This window comes from Notechis scutatus, chromosome 5 (genome assembly GCF_049901735.1).
Source record: "Notechis scutatus isolate UNSWTSFEM ecotype Mainland chromosome 5, rNotScu1.2, whole genome shotgun sequence".
Taxonomy (NCBI): Eukaryota; Metazoa; Chordata; class Lepidosauria; order Squamata; family Elapidae; genus Notechis; species Notechis scutatus.
The window spans coordinates 32,117,446-32,140,070 of record NC_142013.1 but is presented as its reverse complement, the minus strand read 5'-3'; the positions used below and the strand labels follow the sequence as shown (position 1 = coordinate 32,140,070).

The window sequence follows — 22,625 nt, the reverse complement described above, 5'->3', positions numbered from 1 at the left end:
GCTCTGTAGTATAATGCAAAACCTTCAACAAGATACTAAAGAGCTGGAACATTTGTTTAAGTAGATAAGATGCTGTAAACATTTACTTATACAGGTAGTCAGTCCTTACAACAGTTCTTTTAGTGAAGTTATAATTACACTGAAAAAAGTGACTTATGACCATTTTTCACACTTATGTTGCAGCATCCCTGTAGTCATATGATCGAAATTCGGACACTTGGTAACAGACTTATATTTATGACAATTGCAGTATCTTGGGTCATGTACCTTTTGCAACCTTCTGACTAGCAAAATAAATGGGAAAATCAGATTTTACAACTGTGTTAATAACTTCACTGCATTGATCCACTTAACTGTGGTGAAAAAGGTCATAAAATGAGGCAAAATTCACTTAACAACTGTCTTGCTTACCAACAGAAATTTTGGGCTCAATTCTGGCTGTAAGTTGAGGGCTGCTTGTATCAAATTGGCTTGTTATGATTCTTTCAGAATCTGTCCCACCTTGATTAACAGTTGTAACAATTACATCTTCTTTCGTTATTTAGCCCAGGAATCTTTAGAAATATAGATTCTCGTTTTATCATGCTGGCTAACAAGGTCAGAAGGATTTCTAGAAACATATAGAAGATACTTATTACCCTGACCCAAAATGGAGAGGGGCATAGTTTGAAACACCTCCTTCATTCTCAAATGATTGAAGAGGAATAAAAAAAAAGCAAAAAAGGAGAAAAGTTGAAACAATAGTCTGGAGGGGGGGGAAAAAGGCTTCAACATTGTTGCCTCTGCAGTTTTCCAAGAAGTATTTTTGGAAAGCAACTGCTTCTTCCAATTAGATGCAATATTGCCCATCAAAATAAGTCTACCAGAAGTAGACTAAACTGTGAAAAGACAAAGCTAAATATTCTGATTTTCTCAGTTTGAATTTGCTCATTAGAACAAAGATGAAAGCAGCACAAAATACTAACAGATGTAAAGTCTTGCTTACTTGCCTTTTCCAGGCAGATTGTTCCTGATCGTAGCCCAATATTTTCCTCCAGAAATTACTTGTGCTTATAGAGTACAAAGATTACACGATGTTTGCACATTGATTGCACCATGTTTTTAATGAGCAGTGTTGCAATATAAGTGTAGGAAAATTTCAGAAATAAGTTTTGCTTTCTTGAAGTTTTTCATTTGAAAATAAAAAATGCATTTTACCACAAAAGTACACACACAAAAATCCAGTGATTGTGTAGACTGCAAAAACAAATCTGAAATTATATATTCATAACAATTTTCAGAAAATGAAATATTTTTATCTTAATATGGCAGAAAAATTAATAGAATTTGATCAGGCATACATCAAATATGGATTAACTTTATATCACAGACTCTCTCTCTCTCTCCTCTCTCTCTCCCTCTGTTCCTATGTGTGTAAAGCACAACAAAAAGATAATTCTGGGTATTACTTCTAGCATTTGCAAATATTATGAAACCTTTCTGTAATGGCTCTTCTAACTAAAAAGTCTTGTGTTATTAGAAAAACTTGTGCAGTCTTGCATTATTGTGGTTGCCAATTGAGGAAAAAGTAAAGAAATCAAGAAAAGAACTTCTGATTCTACAGTCAAGCACCAGCTTGATAATTTAGCTGAGCATATCAAATTCTATTTTAAGGAAAATATCATCTTGTTCTTAGCTGTGACAGTTATGAGTGATAAAGGAAACTGTCCTCAATTCCTTGTCTAGGCATATAACATGGAAAATAAAATCATTTTTTTTTCAAATCTTGAAGACATTGCTATAGCTTCCAAAAGACTCAATTTTGAATTGTATCAAAATTCTTCAAAGAAAATAACCAAAGTATCAAGAAATGGGATATTTGTACTGACAGTACTCCATAACACTGAGGATCACAATAATAAATGACAAAAATAGAAAATATTTTTCAAAATAAAAAACACATGCCTCATTCAGCACCAAATACTGGCTTCTAAATTCTGCCCTTCAGGAGTATAAAAAAGGAATCTTGTCTGAGGAATGCTTGGTGCTCTCTAAGCTTGGTTGTTTTCTTGCAAGCATTTTATAACCCAAACTAGGTAATTGTCTATGGAGATTCTCAGACATCCAAGGTCATGGTTGTCCCAAAGGTGCTTTTTCAAAAGGCAGCTGGCCTTTGTTTTTCCTTGAAGCTATTTCATTTCTCATCCAAGCTTTTTCTAATGATGATGACAAAAAGGGAAACATTTTCAAGGAAAAACAAAGTCCAGCTGCCTTTTGAAATTTGAAGCACCATTGGGCCAAATTAGGTAACATCATCAGTGCTAGTTTCCCTTATCGGAATCTTGCCTTAATTTATTTGCTTTATGAAAATTTGGGAACTGGTCACAGAGTTTCCATACTGAGGTTTCTTATTAAAGAGAAATATGTTTAGACAGTCTGTATGATATGAAAGAAGAGGCCACTTTATTTTGGGAATATTGTGGAAAAGATCAAATGATTGAGGCTTACAAAAAACATAGTTTTCAGTTGAAATTGACATATATGGCAATAGAAGCCTTGAACAAAGGAACCTATAGCTTCAAGAAGCAAGTATCAGAATTACTTTATTCCCAACTCACTATGTATGGTGAAGCAGATGTAAGACTTTATACTTATTAACATGGGTTACACAACTACGCTGAACTATACTGGATTAGACATGCCACTTCAGCTGGAACTTGTAAAAGAATCTTAACCTTTTATTCATACAAGAAATGTACTATAGGGAAACCATCTCCAACAACTGGAGAATCTGCAATTTAAACATTTGTACTGATGCTATATTACTACATGTATCAAGATTTCATTTCAGGAAAAAGAACAGGGTTATATTGTCTTTGTTGTTTATGCAAGTCATGATATGGCATTGCTGGTTCTAAGGTTCAATACTACTGAAGATTTCTGGGGAAAAGAAAGTTACAATAAAGTTGTACATAAATATTGGGTGTCTACTTGGTCTTGATAGTGTGATTTCTAAGATCAGCTGATGGCAGCCCTCAGTACTGAGGGAATCCTTCAAGGCAATAACTTTGGTTCAGATTTGGATAAATCAGACCAAATCTGTTACTGATATGCCATGTTAGACAGCAGTGAAAACCATTAAAGAGGCTAGGTGATTGATAATTAAGATTAATAATTAGGATTAAACATCAAAATGTGAAATCCTCAGATTTAGGATAACAGCACATAGTAGTGTCATCATAACTGCTATCTTTGTGGTTTGACGTGTTAGAAAATGCTTTTAACACATATTTTTCAAAATATAAACCCAAAAATTTTACTATAGTGACCTCTACATATTGAATAATTGAAGGCTGATTGATAAAGGTTCACAGGAGACCATTCTCTATAAACCTGTAAAGTATGCTATGTTGAATTTTTCTTGCAGAGAAATTGATTGAATGAATCTGAAATACAAATCAAATGAACCGATTTCTGGGCTCTTTGAATTCAAAGAGGTAATATTTTTGAGGATGAACTGAGCTTCAAATGGAGAAATTTATAATTAAATGTAAGTACAGGATCCTAATGGAGCTACAGTTTTATTAGTGAGGACGAAAGGGATGGTTTTCTACATAATAGTAGTAGTACAAAGAACCTCATAAGCTCAACACTGTAGCTTTCTTAATTATCAGTGATCAGCTGCAAAGGAGAAATGTTGAAGCTTTACTCCCATTAGGAGGTCTATGGCATAAGGTTTGCAGAGGGAATTTTTGGTACCGAAGGAGGGAAACCAGTTGCCTAATCTAGAGCTGCACCATATCCATAAGTCAAATTTAAACAATGACCGCTGATATGGCCACCACTACCGTGCTCTCTCTAAATTTAACTCCAAATTCAATCAGCATGTCCTGAAAAACATGATCTCTATGTGACAATATTTTAATGGGAACAGAGACCTAACAGGAACGAAAACAAACCATATCCTAGTCTATCAATTACATTTTAAACAGGAGATATAGAATACAGAGTAAGCACATCCAGAAATACGAGAAAATTTTGTTGATCTAAGAAAATCCATTTGACTGTTTGTTCATTCATTGTTCCATGCACCAACAACATACAATGGGGAATGTCTCATTCAATCATTTATCAGTCAGGTTATTATTTCTCCCAGTTTCCATAAACAAAACTTTCCATAAAGGAAACTTTATTCTTTTTCCACCGGAGCAAGAATAAAATGAAAGTGTCACGCTGTTGTGATCAGACATTACTACAGAAAAGGGAGACCCAGAAAGACCCTATTTTGAGATGCCTCTCTAAAACCATCTTGATTGTGAAAAGCATCGGTCAACATTTCAGGCAACCCTTCATATGACCAAATGAAAATGCAACAGGCCGCTTAACTACAAATCTACAACTACAAATGGGGTACAGGTAGTCCTCAACGTATGATTACAATTGAACCCAAAATTTATGTTGCTAACTGAAACTTTTATTAAATGAGTTTTAACCCATTTTATAACCTTTCTTGTCACAACTGTTAAGTGAACCACTGCAGTTGTTAATTTAGTAACATGGTTGTTAAGTTAATCTGGTTTCCCCATAGACTTTGCTTGTCAGAAGGTTGCCAAAGGGGATCACATGACTTTGGGACACAGCAACAGTCATAAATATGAACCAGTTGCTGAGCATTTGAATTTTGATGATGTGACTACACGGTTATCAGAAGACCCTTTTTTCAGCACCACTATAACTTTGAGAAGTCACTAAATGAACTTTTGTAAGTTGAGGACTACCTGTATCAGAATGCCATCAGATTTACTTCCGCTTAGGGTAAACTGGATGTATAAACTGATCTGTTTTTCTGTTTGTATAACATTCTAAAATTTATATTAACTCTTTCATAAATCAATAAATGTAAAACTTCGGGGGTGAGGGAACAGAGCTCAATGTTAGCAGGAATCTGTGCTGGGCAAGTGACTCAGGAGGGACCCTCCCTGGTGTCTGGGGCTGTAAATGGTTCAAAGAAGGGGAAAACATATTTTAAAATTTGCAATATTCTGTTTATGCTATCTTACAATAAAGAAGAATTAGCTCATCTGGCTGTACATGCTCATGCCTGGGCTGCCTCACAAGGCTGACATAAGTACACTTATTCAATCATTTCCATCTTCTTGCTGATGTTGTCTTTAAATAAGTTAGAAAATAAGTGAATGGAGAAAATGTCTTCCCAGTTTTTGTATTAGTTCCTTTTATGACCCAGCTTGTTAACAATATTGGTAATTAGCTACTTTAAAAAATAAAGAGGGATAAGAAAAATGCGGCAAAATTGAAGACCACAGCCTAGGAAAGTCTTTCCTAATCAAAGAATATGGAAAAGACTTCTTTGTAGAATGAAACTTCCTTTATTCATAGTTCTTTCTGTCATTTTGAAAGCTGCATCCATTATATTTTGCCATTACTGGTGGTTTTCCAGAACAATGCTTCTTATTTTCTATGTCTATTTAATAGCTACATCACTGCATTCAAGCTGGTGACATCTTAGAAGGATGCTTTTAATTTCCTATGACTAAACAAAAATACAAACAGGAAGTTGGAAATATTCAAGCATAAGTATTGCCATTTCCCCAGTCCATGGCTTTAATGAAACAGTGACTATACTGAAGCTTTATTCTAAGCAAAGACCTCCAATCCAACTGAAGCTCTGGCTCCAGATGTTGACCTACATACATATTCTGCAAAGGGACAGCCTTGGACGACGCTATGCCAAGCAGGATCAAGCTAAGCAAATCTTAAAAGTTATATATCATCCAGAAATATGGTTCTCTTTTTTATTTAAGAAATTAAAAAGTTCTTTAAAAAATGAAGGAAATGATATTTCCTTGAAGAAATGAAGTCTGAACAAGAAAAGCTAAAAAAGGGGGGGGGGGGGTTGCATCTGCTTAAATGTGGGGATTTGCATCTGCTTCAATGTGAATGCAAAATAAACCCCCAAAACAAACAACAACAAAAACCAAATCACGATTCCTTGTCTTCACAGTAAATATGAGTTCACTTCTGGTACCAAAGTTCTATCATAATATACCATCAAAACATGGAAGAAAATTTCTGCTTGCTAGTAAGCAATTGCTAATTTAAATATGTGTAATTCCTATTCCTATAGGATTTTAAAAAAAGACCTTGGTATTTAAAACACAATAAAGCATAGTCTCCTTTGGAAAATTCCTTTTTCTTTGATAGCCTATTAATCAATCTACTCAAACTGACAAACACTGACAAGCACTGGTCAAGGCTCAAGAGATGAAAAGTTAAAAAATATTGATTTACCTTTGTTATGAATGTTTGTTATACTTTCCTATTATGTATATACATGCAAACCCATTTCTTAAGTGGAAACAGGCTAAAGGGATTACACAATGTTCGAGAACAGGATTATACTACTAGTCTACCACAGTCAAAAATCTTAGATTGAAATGTAGTAAAATTATTTTGCAATAGTTTATTTTACAGAATTATGTGGATTAAAACAGTCTAGCAAGACTTGGATGTACTCTATAAAAGTAGCCTAAAGGAATAAACAACGAAAATCTATCACAGAACAGAATCTGGATTTTTTTTTAATACAGCAGCATTTAACTTAAAACTGATTAAAGACAGAGTGATTTTTCTATCTTCATATAAGAATAATTGTAAAAAGAAAATTCCTTTAAAAATGTACCACTTCCAATGCCTTTATTTTCCATAACCTTGTGAAATTAAATGCATGAAGCTACAAAATTAGCAATTGGTTTGAAATTTGTATACAAAACATAAGTTACCTCTACTTTTAAACTCATTTTTGTACCACTACAAACTTTTAAAAGTGGCACCCAAAATAGCTGTATACCGTTCTAAAAAAGGGCACTATTCCTTTAATATTGTACTCTCCCATTTCCCAACACCCAGATCAAAATAGACAACTAGTCATCCTGTTCACGAACATTTCCAAGGTGAGATTTCATATTACGTTCCCATAACTTCTGGTTGTCAGAAAACCCGTGTTTTCCTTTGTTGAAAGAATTTGGTCCTGCTGAAGTTGGAGTATCCCTGTAAATGAACAAAAGTAATTGGGTTACCTTTACTAATGTAGTACTTTAGATAAAAATATTTCAAGAGGCTAATATTAGAAAGTGAGAATGCCATATTTATATGCAGTTGGCAGCAGTAACTTTATAATCCTCAAATCCAAAACTATTATATTTGGACACACTTTCTTATGGCAGAAGGTAAACACACACAAAAATGTTCAATTGCTGAAAGCTAGAAAGGATAAATCACAAACATGGTATGTATAAATTCCAATTTATAGTCCCTGACTTATTTGAAAATAACTCTAGAAGAGCTACTTAGGGTTTAGCTTCAACACATAGCCAATAAACTAATATAATGAATATTGTTCTAGCATTTTCCAACAATGTTACTTTGAATGTTACCTTCCAATGTTCTTCATACGCATTTTAGCTTCTGGAGGCATCTCTTCAGGCTCACTCTAAGTGAAAAGACAACATAAGCATAATTATTTAGTTTATATTTTAGATTGTTTTTGAAGGGCCTATTTGTTATTTTATGCTGATCTTGAATGTCAGCCGCCAGCATATAATCAATGATACATTTTGTTCCATTCAAACTTAATAATTTGTTAAAAATGTCATCCAACCTAAAATTTGTGGTTTAAAATCTTGTATTAACATTAGAAAGACACAATACAGCTCTTGTAGCTAAGGCAGCATACTGCCCCTAACCTACACAATCATTGACATTTAGAGCTATGTGGCAATTCATACTGAAATGCAAATAGATGCTTTGCACTGCTAAAGCTGCACTTCTTTAAAAGCCTTTAAACCAGACATATTTTCCTTAGGATCGATTGGCAACTATGTGATCATGGATAAAGGCATAGTTTTTTTTGTTTGTTTACTATATTCTTACAATTAAATGTGTACATGACTCAACTATCAACTACTGCAAGTAGTTCCCAAATTTTTAAAAAACTTCCAAAAAATATAATACAATAGTAAAAACAAGGAACATAAGATCACAAAACATACTCAAGAATAAGAAACAGACCCACACTACCCAGAAGGCCTCTTCAATCACCCTCTAGATTTTCAAGGTCTCCAAAACAAACAGCAAATATAATATTTAACAGGCTATAAATCTGTACTACATTCACATTCCTCCATATTTCTCAGTTACTTACGTCTTCATCTTCATTGAATACTGCTGCTACAGAGAGTGTTTTAGGAGCTAAAGTTGGAGCAGGTTCTTTAGGTTTCTGAAAGGCAGAATTTTATTGATGCAAAAAATCAATAGAATAGAAATTAGTAATTAAAAGCATGCTACAAACTTTAAGTAAACTAAGTTACTAAACACAAACTCACATTTTACTAGAGCTCTACATTTCCCTACCCCATAGTACATGGGAAATTATTTCCTAAACAAGACAGTTCAATTTATATACAACTAAAACTCTCATTCCTGTAATTTTTAACAGGGCGAAAGAGTGCATCATAGGACAACAATTTTTGAACCAAGATTTACCTCAAACGGACTAACTTAGTGTGTGCAACATCAGGGACCCATGACTCCCACAGGACTGAAATTTGGCAAACCTTATGAAACAGTTTATGGTATAAATATTATAAAAGAGTTTTCTGATATAATGCAAATGTCATAAAACATTTCCTATACTGATGTTTGAAAGTGCTATTTTTAAAGACAAATATATATCTAAATGTATCCCAACTAGTAAAGGCAGTACATGATAAGTTTTGTCACTGTTGAAGGGATTGAGGAATCTGGTATGGAAATATCTCTCAAAAGATTTGATGGGCCGTGAATTGTCTCCACTGCACTAAATTCAGCTACTGAAAGAACATAAATAAGAACATATGACTCTATATACTTTATCAAAAACAAATATATTTTTAATTATTTTTCCTGATTTGCTGCAGCACCAAGGTCTATATATGATGTTTTTCTACTACTATACATCACCAGAATGTGGCTATTGGAGCTTGACTATGGCACCTTTATTGCTCTCTGAGACAGATTCCTCCTCTGCTTACTTTACTGTTAATTTGGTGACTTGGTCAAGTAACTTTTCCAATGTTTACTTTAAAAAAAAACTTTATAAAGTTTAAATGGTTTTGAACTTCTGTAAATATTTTTATTGACAATGTATGTAAGCAAATGAATACTTATGCATTGATTATACTTCTAATCCACACAATAACTCAAATAACTTTTGGTAAGCTTTCCTAGAAAAGATGACTGCCACTAAAGTGAAAAGTATTTGATTTCTACAAGGTTTTTGTAATTATAAAAAACAATAAAGATAATAGGACAGCCTCTTGAGTAAGGCTCATTTGCTTTTTTTTCTTCCAGTCAGCACTGTCTTCTAGCGAATGCTTAGGCATTTTTTTGCTACTGCTTTCATCTGACTATGAGTGTGTGACTGGCAAAAGGTTATTTAGCTGACTTCATGCTTAAGACAGCACTAGAACTCATGGCCTCCTAGTTTCTAGCCTGGTGCCTTAACCAATATACCACACTGGCTCTCTAAGCTACTACTTTATATTCTTATAAATGAATTTATATATCTTTAATTAAAGCTAAAGTATTAAAAATTAGTATTTATTTTTGTCATTATATAATATTGCTAAGTTATGCACTCACTACAATACTACAGCAAACACTAGAATAAAAATTATCAAATTATCATTCCTAATTCCATGTTTCATAAATCTTACAATTGTTCATAAAAATGAAAATAAAAATCATTTATAATACACATAACTGAATTAAGATTAAATCAACTTTAAGACTACTTTTAAGGTCAAAATAATATTGATCCACTGAAATACTAAACATTACAAATTCAAAACATTTCTAACAACTTACATTTGCTCCAAGTTTGATGGATATTGCAGGTGGTTTTTTTGAAAGCTGTGAGCCAATGGCAAACCCAAACTTGGACATTTTGGCAGGAGCAGGCTTTGTTGAGAAGTCTTCAGCATCTTCATCAGCTGCACGTTTTTCCACACTACGACTCGAACTTTCCCCTCCATTACTGGAAGAAACAGTCTTAGTTTTCACAGGTTTTTCTGCCTCTTCTTCAGGTCCTGGTGAAGTCGAAACAACTTACCAAGATGAGCTATTTTTACTGAGTGGACTGATGGGAGCAGCAACCTCATAAAGCACTGTTATTCAGAGGCGACTTTTGCACTTACAGTGTCAGCACCTCCACAACTGTTTATACAGAGCACACTGTAAGGACATAGACATATAGTGAAGGGAGCTCCTATCACTTGGCTAATGCAGAAAAAAAAATTAATTATATATGTAAATGTATTTTAAAAATCATGCATCTGCATGACATCCCTACAAAAATTGTGTTATTTCAAATCAAGACAGAATAAACCCATGGAAATAACTGAAATATATAACTTTTAAAATATAAATTTATGCTGTCTTGAATTACAGAATGATAAAAAGATAATAAAACTGAAAATTCTAACATTTAAACCACAAATATTTATGCCACAATATAATTATTAGAACTAGAAATTGTCACAAAGTTTACGGTTGACTTATTGCCACAAAAAACAAAGTTTGTGTTGGCTAGGTGAAATTTAGTAATGGGAGATGTTATTTAGCTAGGTTTTAAACATTGTAGTTGTTGGCTGGAGTTTAGATGATTTCCCAAAAACTAAGCAAAGCTGGACTAGATACTGTTGGCATGGAAAGGCACTGGCAAATTCTAGAGACTATACAAGAAGCTGAAATAACCTTCTGAAGTAAAGAAATAACAAATTATGTTGATAATTTGGCAAGAAAACAATATGGATATGTATGTAAAGGCATTACGAACCAAGACCAACATGACAATGCATCTCCTTTTTATCAACCAAGAATTTGCCCAAGATTTGCATGCACTCCAAATAAAGTAATCATTTTGTTCATCTGGATAACTGCTGTTGGTAAGTTTTGATTTTTTTTACATTCCTTAAAATATTCCAGTGCATTCAGAAAGTATTCAGACCCCCTTCCCTTTTATCAATTTGTTATGCTGTAGCTGGATTCTACAGTTGTTGAAATTCCTTTTTTTCCTTATAATCTTAATGACAAAGTGAAAGCAAAATTTTAGAAATGTGTGTAAATTTATTTAAAAAAGAACTGCATTGGCATAAATATTCAGACCTTTCACCCAATACTTTGTTAAAGCACCTTTGGCAGCAATTTCAGCCTCAAGTCTTTTTGGGTAGGACTCAACAAACTTTGCACATCTGGATTGGGGGATTTTCTGCTATTATTCTTTGCAAATCCTCTCAAGCTCAGTCAGGTTGGACCATCAATGGACAGCCATTTTCAGGTCCCTCCAGAGATGTTCAATAGGATTCAAAGGGTTCTTTCTGGTTGGGCCACTTTAAGACATTCACAGAGTTGTCCCTAAGTCACTTCTGTGTTGTCTTGGCTATGTGCTTAGAATGGTTGTTGTGTTGGAAAGTGAATCTTTGGCCTAATCTGAGGTCCTGAGCTCAGTGGCACTTAGCATGAATCTAATTGATTCATCTCTGCATCCCTTAGTGCTACTACAGAATTACAGGATTGAAACAGATCAGTGAAAATGAAACATTATAACATTACATAATCATATGCTCCAATATAATTTTTCTCTAGAATGTTATTTACATGTAGATAATGTATGTTATCTACATATAACGTAAGGCTAGCAAACGTGTTTCTTTGCAGATCAGGCATAGTTTTATGGATGTTGTAGGTCAACACAACTTGAATCACTAAATTCAAAAAGGTTGTTCCTGAAGGAAACAAATCATTATCAATCATGCATCAGATGTGTGTGTCGGGTATTTTCCCCGTCATTATAGTTGTTCTTTTAAAGTTGTAGCAACATTTAGGCAGAATCTCATCTGCCATCATCAGGCTTCATTAGGAAGATGAAGACAGCAGATGAGATTTTGCCGAAACGTTGCTACAACATACAGTCTAATATTTATATGTTATGAGACTAATGCCCAGATAAGCATCCACTGAGTTCCTGGGGAGCTATTTTATGGACCTTTTACCTCATAACAACTATAAAAGAATGCTGATCACATTCACAGACTTGTGTTTATTGCTAGAGCGAGTAACTTGCAGTGACTGCATTCTGTAGTTGCTGAAAAGAGCAATATCCACGCCAAGCTTCACCTGCAACCCTCTTGTACGAGAGTGACGGTCAGATATTCTTCCGATCGCGCAATACAGGAAAGGAGCTACTTAATCTACAAAGGTGTCAGCTAGCCTGTCTACAAGGGGTCTGGGCGAACCCACAGAAAACACTGCGGGGCTCTGACGTGGAAAAGATCCTCACAAACTGCCCGGAGCTTTTTCCACGAGCTTCTTCGTCCGAAGCCGAGGAAGCCGAGGAACGGACATTACGAGAGCCAGGCTTCGCACGGACTCTTGAGAAAGGAAAAAAAAAGAGGTCCACGGACGACTACCCCTCGACCTCCAGGCCTAAGATAATTTTCATGTCTTAAATTAAAACCTTGGATGGAGAGGGGGGGGAACGGTTGCGGAAGAGGAATGAGCGCAGTATGTTTACCTCCGTCAAGCTGCGGCCGCTTCAGCTTCACATCGCCTCCTTTCTCGTCCGCCATTTTTTCTCCTCCTCCCTGCCCCGCCGCTACTGCGCCGTGAGTATGCGCAGTAAATAAGTCCTCCCACGATCTATCCGGGAAAGTCAAGAGGGGGCAAAAAGGAGCTTGTTTTCCTAATACTGAGCTGGTTGTTAGGGCTTTCCCCGCTTCTGCTACTTTTCTTTGGGAAACCCGCTGTTTTTGGTTGTAAAGGTGGCCGTTAAAGAGCTGCGGCAAACATTTGATTTGCTCGACGGCCCTTTTGATTGGACACGACATCACCGTGTAGTTTCTGTCTCAAGCACATAACAGACAAACCGGTTAGGTTCAAGAAATGTATTATTTGTAATTATCGTCGAAAAAAAATCTGTTTCATAATACAAGAAATTATCGGAAAGGAAGTGTGGTACTACAAACCTGATATTGCTGATCAAACTATATCCCTGTTTGTGCGCACACACACACACACAAAATCCAAGACCCATGACTCCCATGGAATTGAAACTTGGCAAATGTTATAAAACATGACATACACATTATAAAACATTTTGACATAAAAATTAATAAAATATTTCCTGTGATCAACTCCTGATGTTTGACTATGCTACATGGGCTATTTAAAAAAACGATATCTCAACATATTTTTCTGGTGAAGACAAGACATTAAAAGTTCTGTCATTGTTGAATCTGGTAAGGCAAAGATGACCAATCATGGGTTGAGTGTAAAATATCAATTTGTAAACTTGAAGTATGAATTACTGGATTGTAGCACAAAGTCAGCAGCTAAAACTATTTTATTTCAGCAAACAATATATCTGGTCAAAAACCTGGTGTTAGGGTTTTGGAATTAACCCCTAGAAGAGTATTGCAGCAGTAGTCAAGCCAGGCAACCAAAGGAGAGCGGAAGGGCCCCAGAGTATACACACACTGAACACAAACACTGTTTGTAGTTTAAATAGTTTTTAATCCAGTTAGAGTTTAAGCATTGTCATTCAGTCCATTAAGTCATTCACAGTATTTCCATCCAGTAAGACTCACTAGTATAGTCCAAGTTAAGAGTCTTGCAATATCTTTATCAGCCGATAAAGATATCTTCTCCTCCTCCGGTTTCACTCTCCAGAGAAACAAACGCTGGATATTCAGTAGAATTACGCAGTAAATCAGCAAACAGTAGCAAACAATAACAGTTCAGTCACAGGCACTCACAGTCAGTAATCACAGTTAGTCGCACACAGTAAGTCGCAGCAACACACAGTTACATTTACAGTAGCACACAGTTACAGCCAGCTTTCCAGCTTCTAATGCTTCCTTATATTGTAACTTCTAACCGCACCCTTAATCGGCTAATTGCCTGCTGCATTGTGCTTAAAGTGATAAGCACTTAAACCATGATATCTAAGTTTTATATATTTATTCACCCAAACCATATTTGGTATCAATGTTATACCTAACATACTCCCTTTTGGGTGAAATAAATATATAATACCTTTACAATCTAATCCCATATTTTTCACAACTCTCCTGGTGCTTACTGGCACCTTGGGCTTTAGTAAAATTATCAGCTAAATTGTCCTCCGACATACAGTACTCTAGCTGAATCATCTTACTTCTTACAGATTGTCTCACGTTTAGGTATCTTAGATCTGTATGCTTGCTCCTTGTTTTTACTCCAATATTTGTGGCCATTTGAATTGCTGCCTGATTATCTTCATGTATAATTATAGGATAATCTACAGTTATACCTATATCAATTAACATTTGTTTATACATTATTAATTCTGTACATAACAATGATAAACAGGAGAATTCTGCCTCCATAGTAGACAAACTTATATGCTGTTGTCTTATTGACTTCCAGCCTATTAATGTCTTACCCAGCATTATGGCTGTTCCTGAAGTCGACTTTCTAGTGTCTCTTTCTGATGCAAAACTAGCATCTGCATAAGCACTCAAAATTAAATCACCCTTTGGTTCTAAATACAATGAATAATTCATTGTCTTTTTAAGATATCTTAATATCCTCTTAGCTGCAATCCAGTGTCTTTCACATGGTGCAGAATTGAATCTAGCCAACTGATTCACGCAGTACGATATATCTGGCCTAGACCAATTACTAATATAACTCAAACTACCAATTAAAGATTGATAAATCACCTTATCAAACTCAGGGCTTTGTACATCAGTGTTGCTAAACTCCTGACTCATTGGAGTCTTAGCCGCTTACAAAGCTCCATTTTGTAATCTTTTAACAATTTGCTTATCTTATCTTCCTGAGATATCTTAAAACCTTTCCGTGTTTTCTTTATATTCAAACCGAGATACTTCTTTATCTCCCTAATTGCTTGATCTTTATTCTCTTTCCTAATGATGCTATTATTTTATTTGCTTCATCATTAGTTTCAGTCATCAATGCAATATCATCTGTGAATAGTAATAATAATGATACTTTCCCATTTGTCTCCCTCTTAAACAGACATGGATCGGCTAAACCAGCTTTAAATCCTATATTGTCTAGTTCCTTTACAATATACTGGTTCCATTCATAGCCTGATTGTTTTAGACCATAGAGACTTTTCTTTAACAACCAACAATCATTATTATCCTTATTTTCACTTTTAATACCAACAGGTTTTTTCATATAAATAATATGTTTTAATGGGGCGTGCAAGTAAGCAGTTTCCACATCTAGATGGTTAACTATATAGTTTTTACTAGCTGCCCACACTAAAGCTGCTCTCAAGGTTGCTGCCTTAAGACTAGGTGCAAACACCTCATCGTAGTCATTAGCATTCTGCCTAAAACCTTGGGCTACTAACCTTGCCTTATGGATTAAATTACCATCCTTATCTGTTTTTACCTTAAATATCCATTTGCAGCCAATGGATTTCTTTCCTACAGGTAATTTGGCATTCTCATACACCTTCATATCATTTAATGAATTCAGTTCCTTATTCATTGCTGCATACCATTTTTCTTTTTCCTTATTAGGATACTTTTTAATTTCTTCTACAGAATTAGGAACTTCATTAATCTGGCACACTGTGTTAGCCTGGTACCTATCAGGCGGTCTAGATATACGTGTAGTTCTTCTGGGAATTACTGGGCTTACAGGAGGACTTTGTTGAACTACTACCTGTTCATCTTCCTCATCCTGTTCAGCTATTGAATCTGTTTCTTCCTTTATGGGCACTATTTCATCCTGTATTTGTCTCTTTACTTTATTTTTAAAGTTACAGGGATAACTAATGGGATTTCTATAGGATTCAATAATTACATCTTTATTGGCATCCTGTTCTAATTTCTCCCATCCTTCATGTTCTAGAAATTGGGCACTAGCACTACATAACACTTTAGATGTGCCTTTCTCCCAAAATCTATATGCCCTATGGTTTGCCTGATAACCAACGAAGAAAAATCTTTTAGCTCTATGTTGCCCTTTTTTTCTGAGTTGTGCAGGAATATGCACCCATGCTGGTGCACCAAATGTGTGCAGGTAACTTAGGTCAGGTTTCCTGCCATGCCATCTGGTAAATGGTATTTCACCTGTTGTTGTATTAACAACGTTGTTCAATATGTTATTAGCACACATTGTAGCCTCCCCACAAAGAATCAGGTAACCCAGAATCATTTAACATTGTTCTAACCATTGCCTGTAGTGTTTGGCCTCTTCTTTCAATAAAAGCGTTATGTTCTGGCCTGTATGGAGCAGACTTCTTATGCTCTATTCCAGCTACCTTAAGTCTGTTCTGGAATTTGTTATTAATAAATTCCGTGCCATTATCTGTCACCAGGGTTATCAATTGTCGCTTAGACTTTCTTTCAGCAAACCTAAGCCAATTGAAAAAATGTTGATATGTTTCAGTTTTGCTTTTCATTAAATAGCAAAACCCATATCTAGAATAATGGTCCATAATGCTCAGTATAAATCTAGCACCCCCATACTGGGTTTCTTTGGACCTATTATGTCTGCAAATACTACTTCTAAAGGTTCTTTTGTTTTGAAACCATTTAGCCTATTTGCAGGCAATACTTTGCTCTTATCTTCACAGCAAACATTACAACGCAAATATTTATCACAAGGTTTCAACCTTATTCCTTCAGATAACTCAACTGTACGTTTTAGCATTTTAAAATTTACATGCCCCAAACGCCTATGCAATAAATGGATACATTCTTCATGAGGCTTTATATTATTAAATACAGTTTGTGCCTCCCCTTTCTTACTATTATCTAATACATATAATGTTCCATTTAAAGCTGCAGTTACCCTTTTGTTATCTTTTTCAATTATGCAATTATTATCTTTAAAAGTAATTACATAACCTAATTTATCTAATACCCTTACTGAAAGCAAATTAAACTTTAGTTGCGGTACATACAACATTTTTATATCCTGGTTTATGTACGGACAACGTGCAAAACCTTGACCTTTCGCTTTCAGGTTCCAGCCATTGGCAAGAGATATATGTTGAGAACTTGTAGACATTTTTATAAATTTTGTCTTATCTCTTGTGATGCAGTGGGATGCACCACTGTCAACCACCCATAAATTATTCTTCACATCAGAGTTGCTAAACGTGGCTAGTTCAAATGCTTTCTTTGGCTTTTTTACATTCTGGCTTTTTCTCTTTTTGCAGAATCTTGCCAATGTCCTCTGCCTCCACAATTAAAACACTTTTTAATTGTGTATGCCGTTGAAGATAAATTCTTCTTTCAGGTGCTTTACTTTGCTTTGCTGGTTTCTTTCAAGCTTTGAAGATAATTTCTCTTCTTTCTTATCTTCTCTCAGCTCGTCACGCTCACGCCTTCTTCTGGCTTCTTCTAGTAGCCTGCCTGTAATCTCGGTTAATGAGAGGCTTTCTTTTGGCAATACTTCTAACGAAGTCACATAGTCATCATAGCTTTGATCTAATGAAGATAATATTATGTAGACTTGTTGCAGTTCATTAAATATAAGCTCTTTTTCTTGCAATTCTTGAAAAATGCTCTTCATACAGTTTAAATGAACTAACATATCTCCATTCCTCTGAAGATGCTGCTCGAAAAGCTTCCGTGTAAGATTTATATGTGCTCCTACACTGTCCCGAACATAAATCTTCCTGAGGTTCTCCCAGCATTTTGCAGCATTTTCTTCTCCACGAATATGGACAAGCTGCTGATCACAGAGAGTCAGTCCTATGATGCATAAAGCTTGCTCATTCTTCAGTTTAAAGTCTTGTAACTTTTCTTTATCATCATCATCAGCAGGATCCCAGCTACTCACATCTGGTGGGTTTGCTATAATGTCCCACAAACCTTCTCTGCGTAGAAGTAAACTACATTTCATTGACCATGAAACATAGTTTGTTCCATCCAGCCTGGATATCATGGACAGTTGTGACAAATTTACTTGTGCCATTACTCTTCAGATATTTTGACTATTTTAAACTAATTAAAACAGTTTGTTTTTACAGTAATGTGCAACTCACACCAACTCTCTCTGCTATATCCTGGTTAGTTAGACTATGCTGCTGGGCCCATAACCAATGTTAAGGTTTGGGGATTAACCCCTAGAAGAGTATTGCAGCAGTAGTCAAGCCAGGCAACCAAAGGAGAGCGGAAGGGCCCCAGAGTATACACACACTGAACACAAACACTGTTTGTAGTTTAAATAGTTTTTAATCCAGTTAGAGTTTAAGCATTGTCATTCAGTCCATTAAGTCATTCACAGTATTTCCATCCAGTAAGACTCACTAGTATAGTCCAAGTTAAGAGTCCTTGCAATATCTTTATCAGCCGATAAAGATATCTTCTCCTCCTCCGGTTTCACTCTCCAGAGAAACAAACGCTGGATATTCAGTAGAATTACGCAGTAAATCAGCAAACAGTAGCAAACAATAACAGTTCAGTCACAGGCACTCACAGTCAGTAATCACAGTTAGTCGCACACAGTAAGTCGCAGCAACACACAGTTACATTTACAGTAGCACACAGTTACAGCCAGCTTTCCAGCTTCTAATGCTTCCTTATATTGTAACTTCTAACCGCACCCTTAATCGGCTAATTGCCTGCTGCATTGTGCTTAAAGTGATAAGCACTTAAACCATGATATCTAAGTTTTATATATTTATTCACCCAAACCATATTTGGTATCAATGTTATACCTAACACCTGGCATAGGCACAGCTTCCATCAATGTCATAGAAAGCTATGATTCTGTGTGGCAAAGCTTTAGTTTGACTTGAGCTCCACTGTATACCAGTAGTTGACAGTTCATTTAGTGACTGTTGAAAGTTACCACAAAAAAGTGGCATGACCGTTTTTCACATTTATGGCCATTACAGTGTGGGAAGCCCTCTCCCTGAAGAATGAAATATTTTGAGGAATATTAAAAAGGCAAGATATTATATTTCCCTAAAGGACAAGTGGACAAACATGCTCTTAAAGACAGAAAGCAGACTTAGACTTTTTTAGTAGCCCCCAGAAGATATTTTGTGCCCTTAAGAAAGATTGGGCCAGCTTATTCAGAAACCAGCCCCAAGCAGAAACTGAGGAGGCTAGCTTTTAAAAATGCAGATTTGGTAATCAATTCAAAAAGACTGGGTCAAGACAGAAACTCAGAAAAGCAACAAGCAAAAGGTTGACAAAATTAGCTCAAACACCTAAGATTTGCATTTCCTGTTTTGCTTATAGAGCCAGCTATGACCCTTGTGTCTGACAACACTTAATAGAATATTAAAGGACATGTTCTTGCATTGAAACAGGAAGTTCAAAAACAAAGCCCAAAGAAAGTATAACCCCCCTCAACTCCATTTTATCAGCTGTTCAGAAACATATGTGGTTCTGCTTCATCAATAAACCATCTTTCAAATCAGCCTCTTATTATTAATTAAACTTAACTGCCTATCTCCCTCATAGAGGGGCTCTGGGTGGGATAAAAGCAGTAACATTCCAAGACAATTCAATTATAGGTCACTTATTTTAAAATGTATCAGGCTCATTCTACTTCAGGTTGACTCTTGGTTAAGTGATGAACATGTTCATGAAATTAATTTGTCACTGAATTCTATATTTTTTAACTTTCCATTTTCACCTCAGTCCCTGTATTTCTCAATAAATTCCTACATGACCCAGCTTTTTTTGTGATTAGCCCAGGCCAGGTACATATTACTACAATAAGGCCAATAAAGGAATAAAATGTTAAGCACATCAGAATACTAGATATTCAATTTTCAAACTGTTCTGCAGAATTCTAGGGTTGTGTGAGGAAATTGATGGGATTCTGTGGAAAGCAAACAGGATAAAAGTGTTCAGCCAAATGCAGCCACACACATATTTTTTTCAAAGATAACAACAGAAAGAGTGGGACATGCCACCCAACATTTACAAGTCCTGTCCCCCAGGAAGTAATTTAAACTCATCACAACTCATTGCTTTGCCTCTTGATCAAGGATACTAGGTGGTTTTTTTTTAATTAGCAGGTTTTGTAACTTGAAGTGTGACATACATACACACCCAACAGTTGCCAAGCAGTGCTAAAACTCAGCAGAGGTACCATGTAAGCATGTTAGGACAGACAGAACAAGACAAAGAGGATCTGACTTCTCTTAAATGTGTTCACTAATATAATGATATATTACTAAAATATTATGCCAACAGCAGAACATTTTTAAAGACAAGAACTTTGCATGGAAAATTATTTTGTGCATGAAACAAATGTATTTTAGCTCAAAAGTTCAACTGAACCATTCTGAACAGTGACAGTTCAGCCAACTGGTTGCAACTCTCAGGAGAGACAAACTCAGAGGTATCACATGGAATAATGGGGCAAAGCTGGTGGGATTTTTTTTCCCCACTCCATTTTCTCTGCATGATTTATGCATCATTCACCATCGGATCTTCCTAGTTCTGTATAAAAAAATATAAGCACTATTAGAAAATAGGCCCAATACAATTATCCTTAAGTAAACTAGACACATAGACACAAAGAACAAATAGGTGATAAATATGGAAAATCAGTGTGTACAACTTGGATTTCTAACTTTTTAAGATTCTGTATTCCATGTAATGTGAACAATTTAGCCAAACAATATACATAATACTGTAAATTTGTTTGTATTACACATGAATAAAAGTTAATATTTATAGCATTGGCATATGATCTTAGCAACAGCCATTAAAAAGCTAAAACAAACATATTCCTGCTTGTCAATGTATTTTCACTGGATTAAAGGAATCAATTTTCCACACTATCAGCACCTTTCTTCCAAATAAGTGCTGCCACTGCCACTGCACTTGAAACATGGCACATTCTACCAGCCTCCTGATCTTTCTTCTGATATTCTTCACATTTTCCTTTCCCTTAGCTGCAATGGGGCCCTGTGGTGATCTGTAAATATGAACATATGTTGGATCAAATATAGATAATCCCAAACTGGTGGTTTTGTGTAAAGAAGGGGCGTTGGTAGACTGTGAATGCCCCTTCTAAACACGCTGCAAGAGTCCATCACTGGATATGACTCCACCCTCTGATGTCATCAAGCTGAGTCTGCCACTATAAAAAGCTAGCCTCTGCTGAGAGCCCCAGTTTTTCTGGCAAAGAAGTTTCCAGAGTGTCTCTGGAAAACAAAAACAAAACAGTGAGAATAACCCGCCCCTCAAAGGAGACTAGACGGCACAGGGTGGGGCTGGGTTGTCTTGCAGTGTGTTTAGAAAGGGTGTTCACTGGTAAGTCTACCAACGCCCCTTCTCCACCATGCTGCTTCGAGAGTGCAGCACTGGACATACCAAAGCCTAAATGGCCCAGGGAGGGCCTCTGTCTGGCCCCATCAATCCGACACTGGAAGCATCCTCTGAAGTACCCTTCGTCCAAATGCTGCTTCTGCAGAGGCAAAGGAATCCAGCCAATAGTGCTGGATAAATGGAGAAGGTGAATTCCAGGTAGCTGCCTTACAAATCTCGATAGGTGCCTGGGTAGCCCAGGCCGCCAAAGTCACTGCACTCCAAGTAGAGTGTGCTGTCAGTTTCTTGGGAACTGGCAGGCCCAAGGTCTCCCCAGTAAGGGATAGAGGAAAATCGGGGGGCTTAGAGATCTCCCCCTGCATAGGGGTTTTTCCCTGGGCGAAACCCAGCCATGGTGGGGGTGAAGGACGTCTCTGCCCTGGGCCTATGTCCCCCTTGGAGCAAAAATCCCTGAGGATTGTAAACACAAGTATCCCAATTAACTGGCCTGAAGCAAGGCCCAGACCTGATCAGGTCTTGGGGAAGGGAGATGTCATGCCCTTGTTAGAGTGAGACTCTGAGGGACATGAGGAACAGCCGACAGGGAGTGGAGGTGTGGCTCCAGAGGTTGTGGAGGCTGGGGAAAGGCAGAGGCCGGCTGGGCAGTCAGAGGAAGAACCACATCCATCCCCTCTTCATCATAGGACATGCAGGGAGGAGCGGAGAAGGAAACAATTTTGCTTATGAGAGAGGAAGCGGCCATGATCCCCCTCATTGGTTGCAGCTGGGGAAAATAGTATATAAAAGAGATGGTTAAAACACAGCGTTGCCAGAAGCAAAGTGTGTGTTATTTTGGGCTGAAGTTATCTTGGTTGGCGTCCTTCCAACAGACTGTGCCTTGTTATCTCCTTGAAGTTGGTAATTACTTATCCTGTTCTGTTGTGGAAATTGCTTCATTGTAGTTTTAGTTTATTTCACCCATCTGCTCATTAAGTTCAGACTGTTTTGCTTTCTTTTGAAGACTATTTTTGAATATATTTTATCTCCAACTGAGAATTATTGAACAGTGGAGCCAAGTTGGAGGCATTAAAGGATATTTATTTACGTTTTGGACTTTGTTACGTTTGTGTTACACTTCGGGTCATCAGAGAGGCCTCATCAGGCCTCTCTGGGGACCATGCCTGAAGATGACTTGCTAAACTACCTTCTGATGCACCTAATATGGGGACCTAATCTGTATAGGCCTGAGGCTCCCCTGAGAAAGGCCCTGTTCCTTTAATT

The 22,625-nt window shown here is 36.4% G+C and overlaps 1 protein-coding gene across 1 annotated transcript; it reads right to left on the bottom strand.

Annotated features, from left to right (window-relative positions):
• Positions 1-5,348: 5,348 nt before the first annotated feature.
• Positions 5,349-12,680, bottom strand: PCNP (PEST proteolytic signal containing nuclear protein). The gene is made up of 5 exons (XM_087966487.1): positions 12,611-12,680; positions 9,904-10,124; positions 8,201-8,275; positions 7,434-7,489; positions 5,349-7,047 (listed from the first exon to the last, which is right to left on the bottom strand). The coding sequence occupies exons 1-5, from the start codon at positions 12,663-12,665 to the stop codon at positions 6,921-6,923; spliced, it is 534 nt and encodes a 177-aa protein (XP_087822613.1). The 5' UTR covers positions 12,666-12,680; the 3' UTR covers positions 5,349-6,920.
• Positions 12,681-22,625: the final 9,945 nt, after the last annotated feature.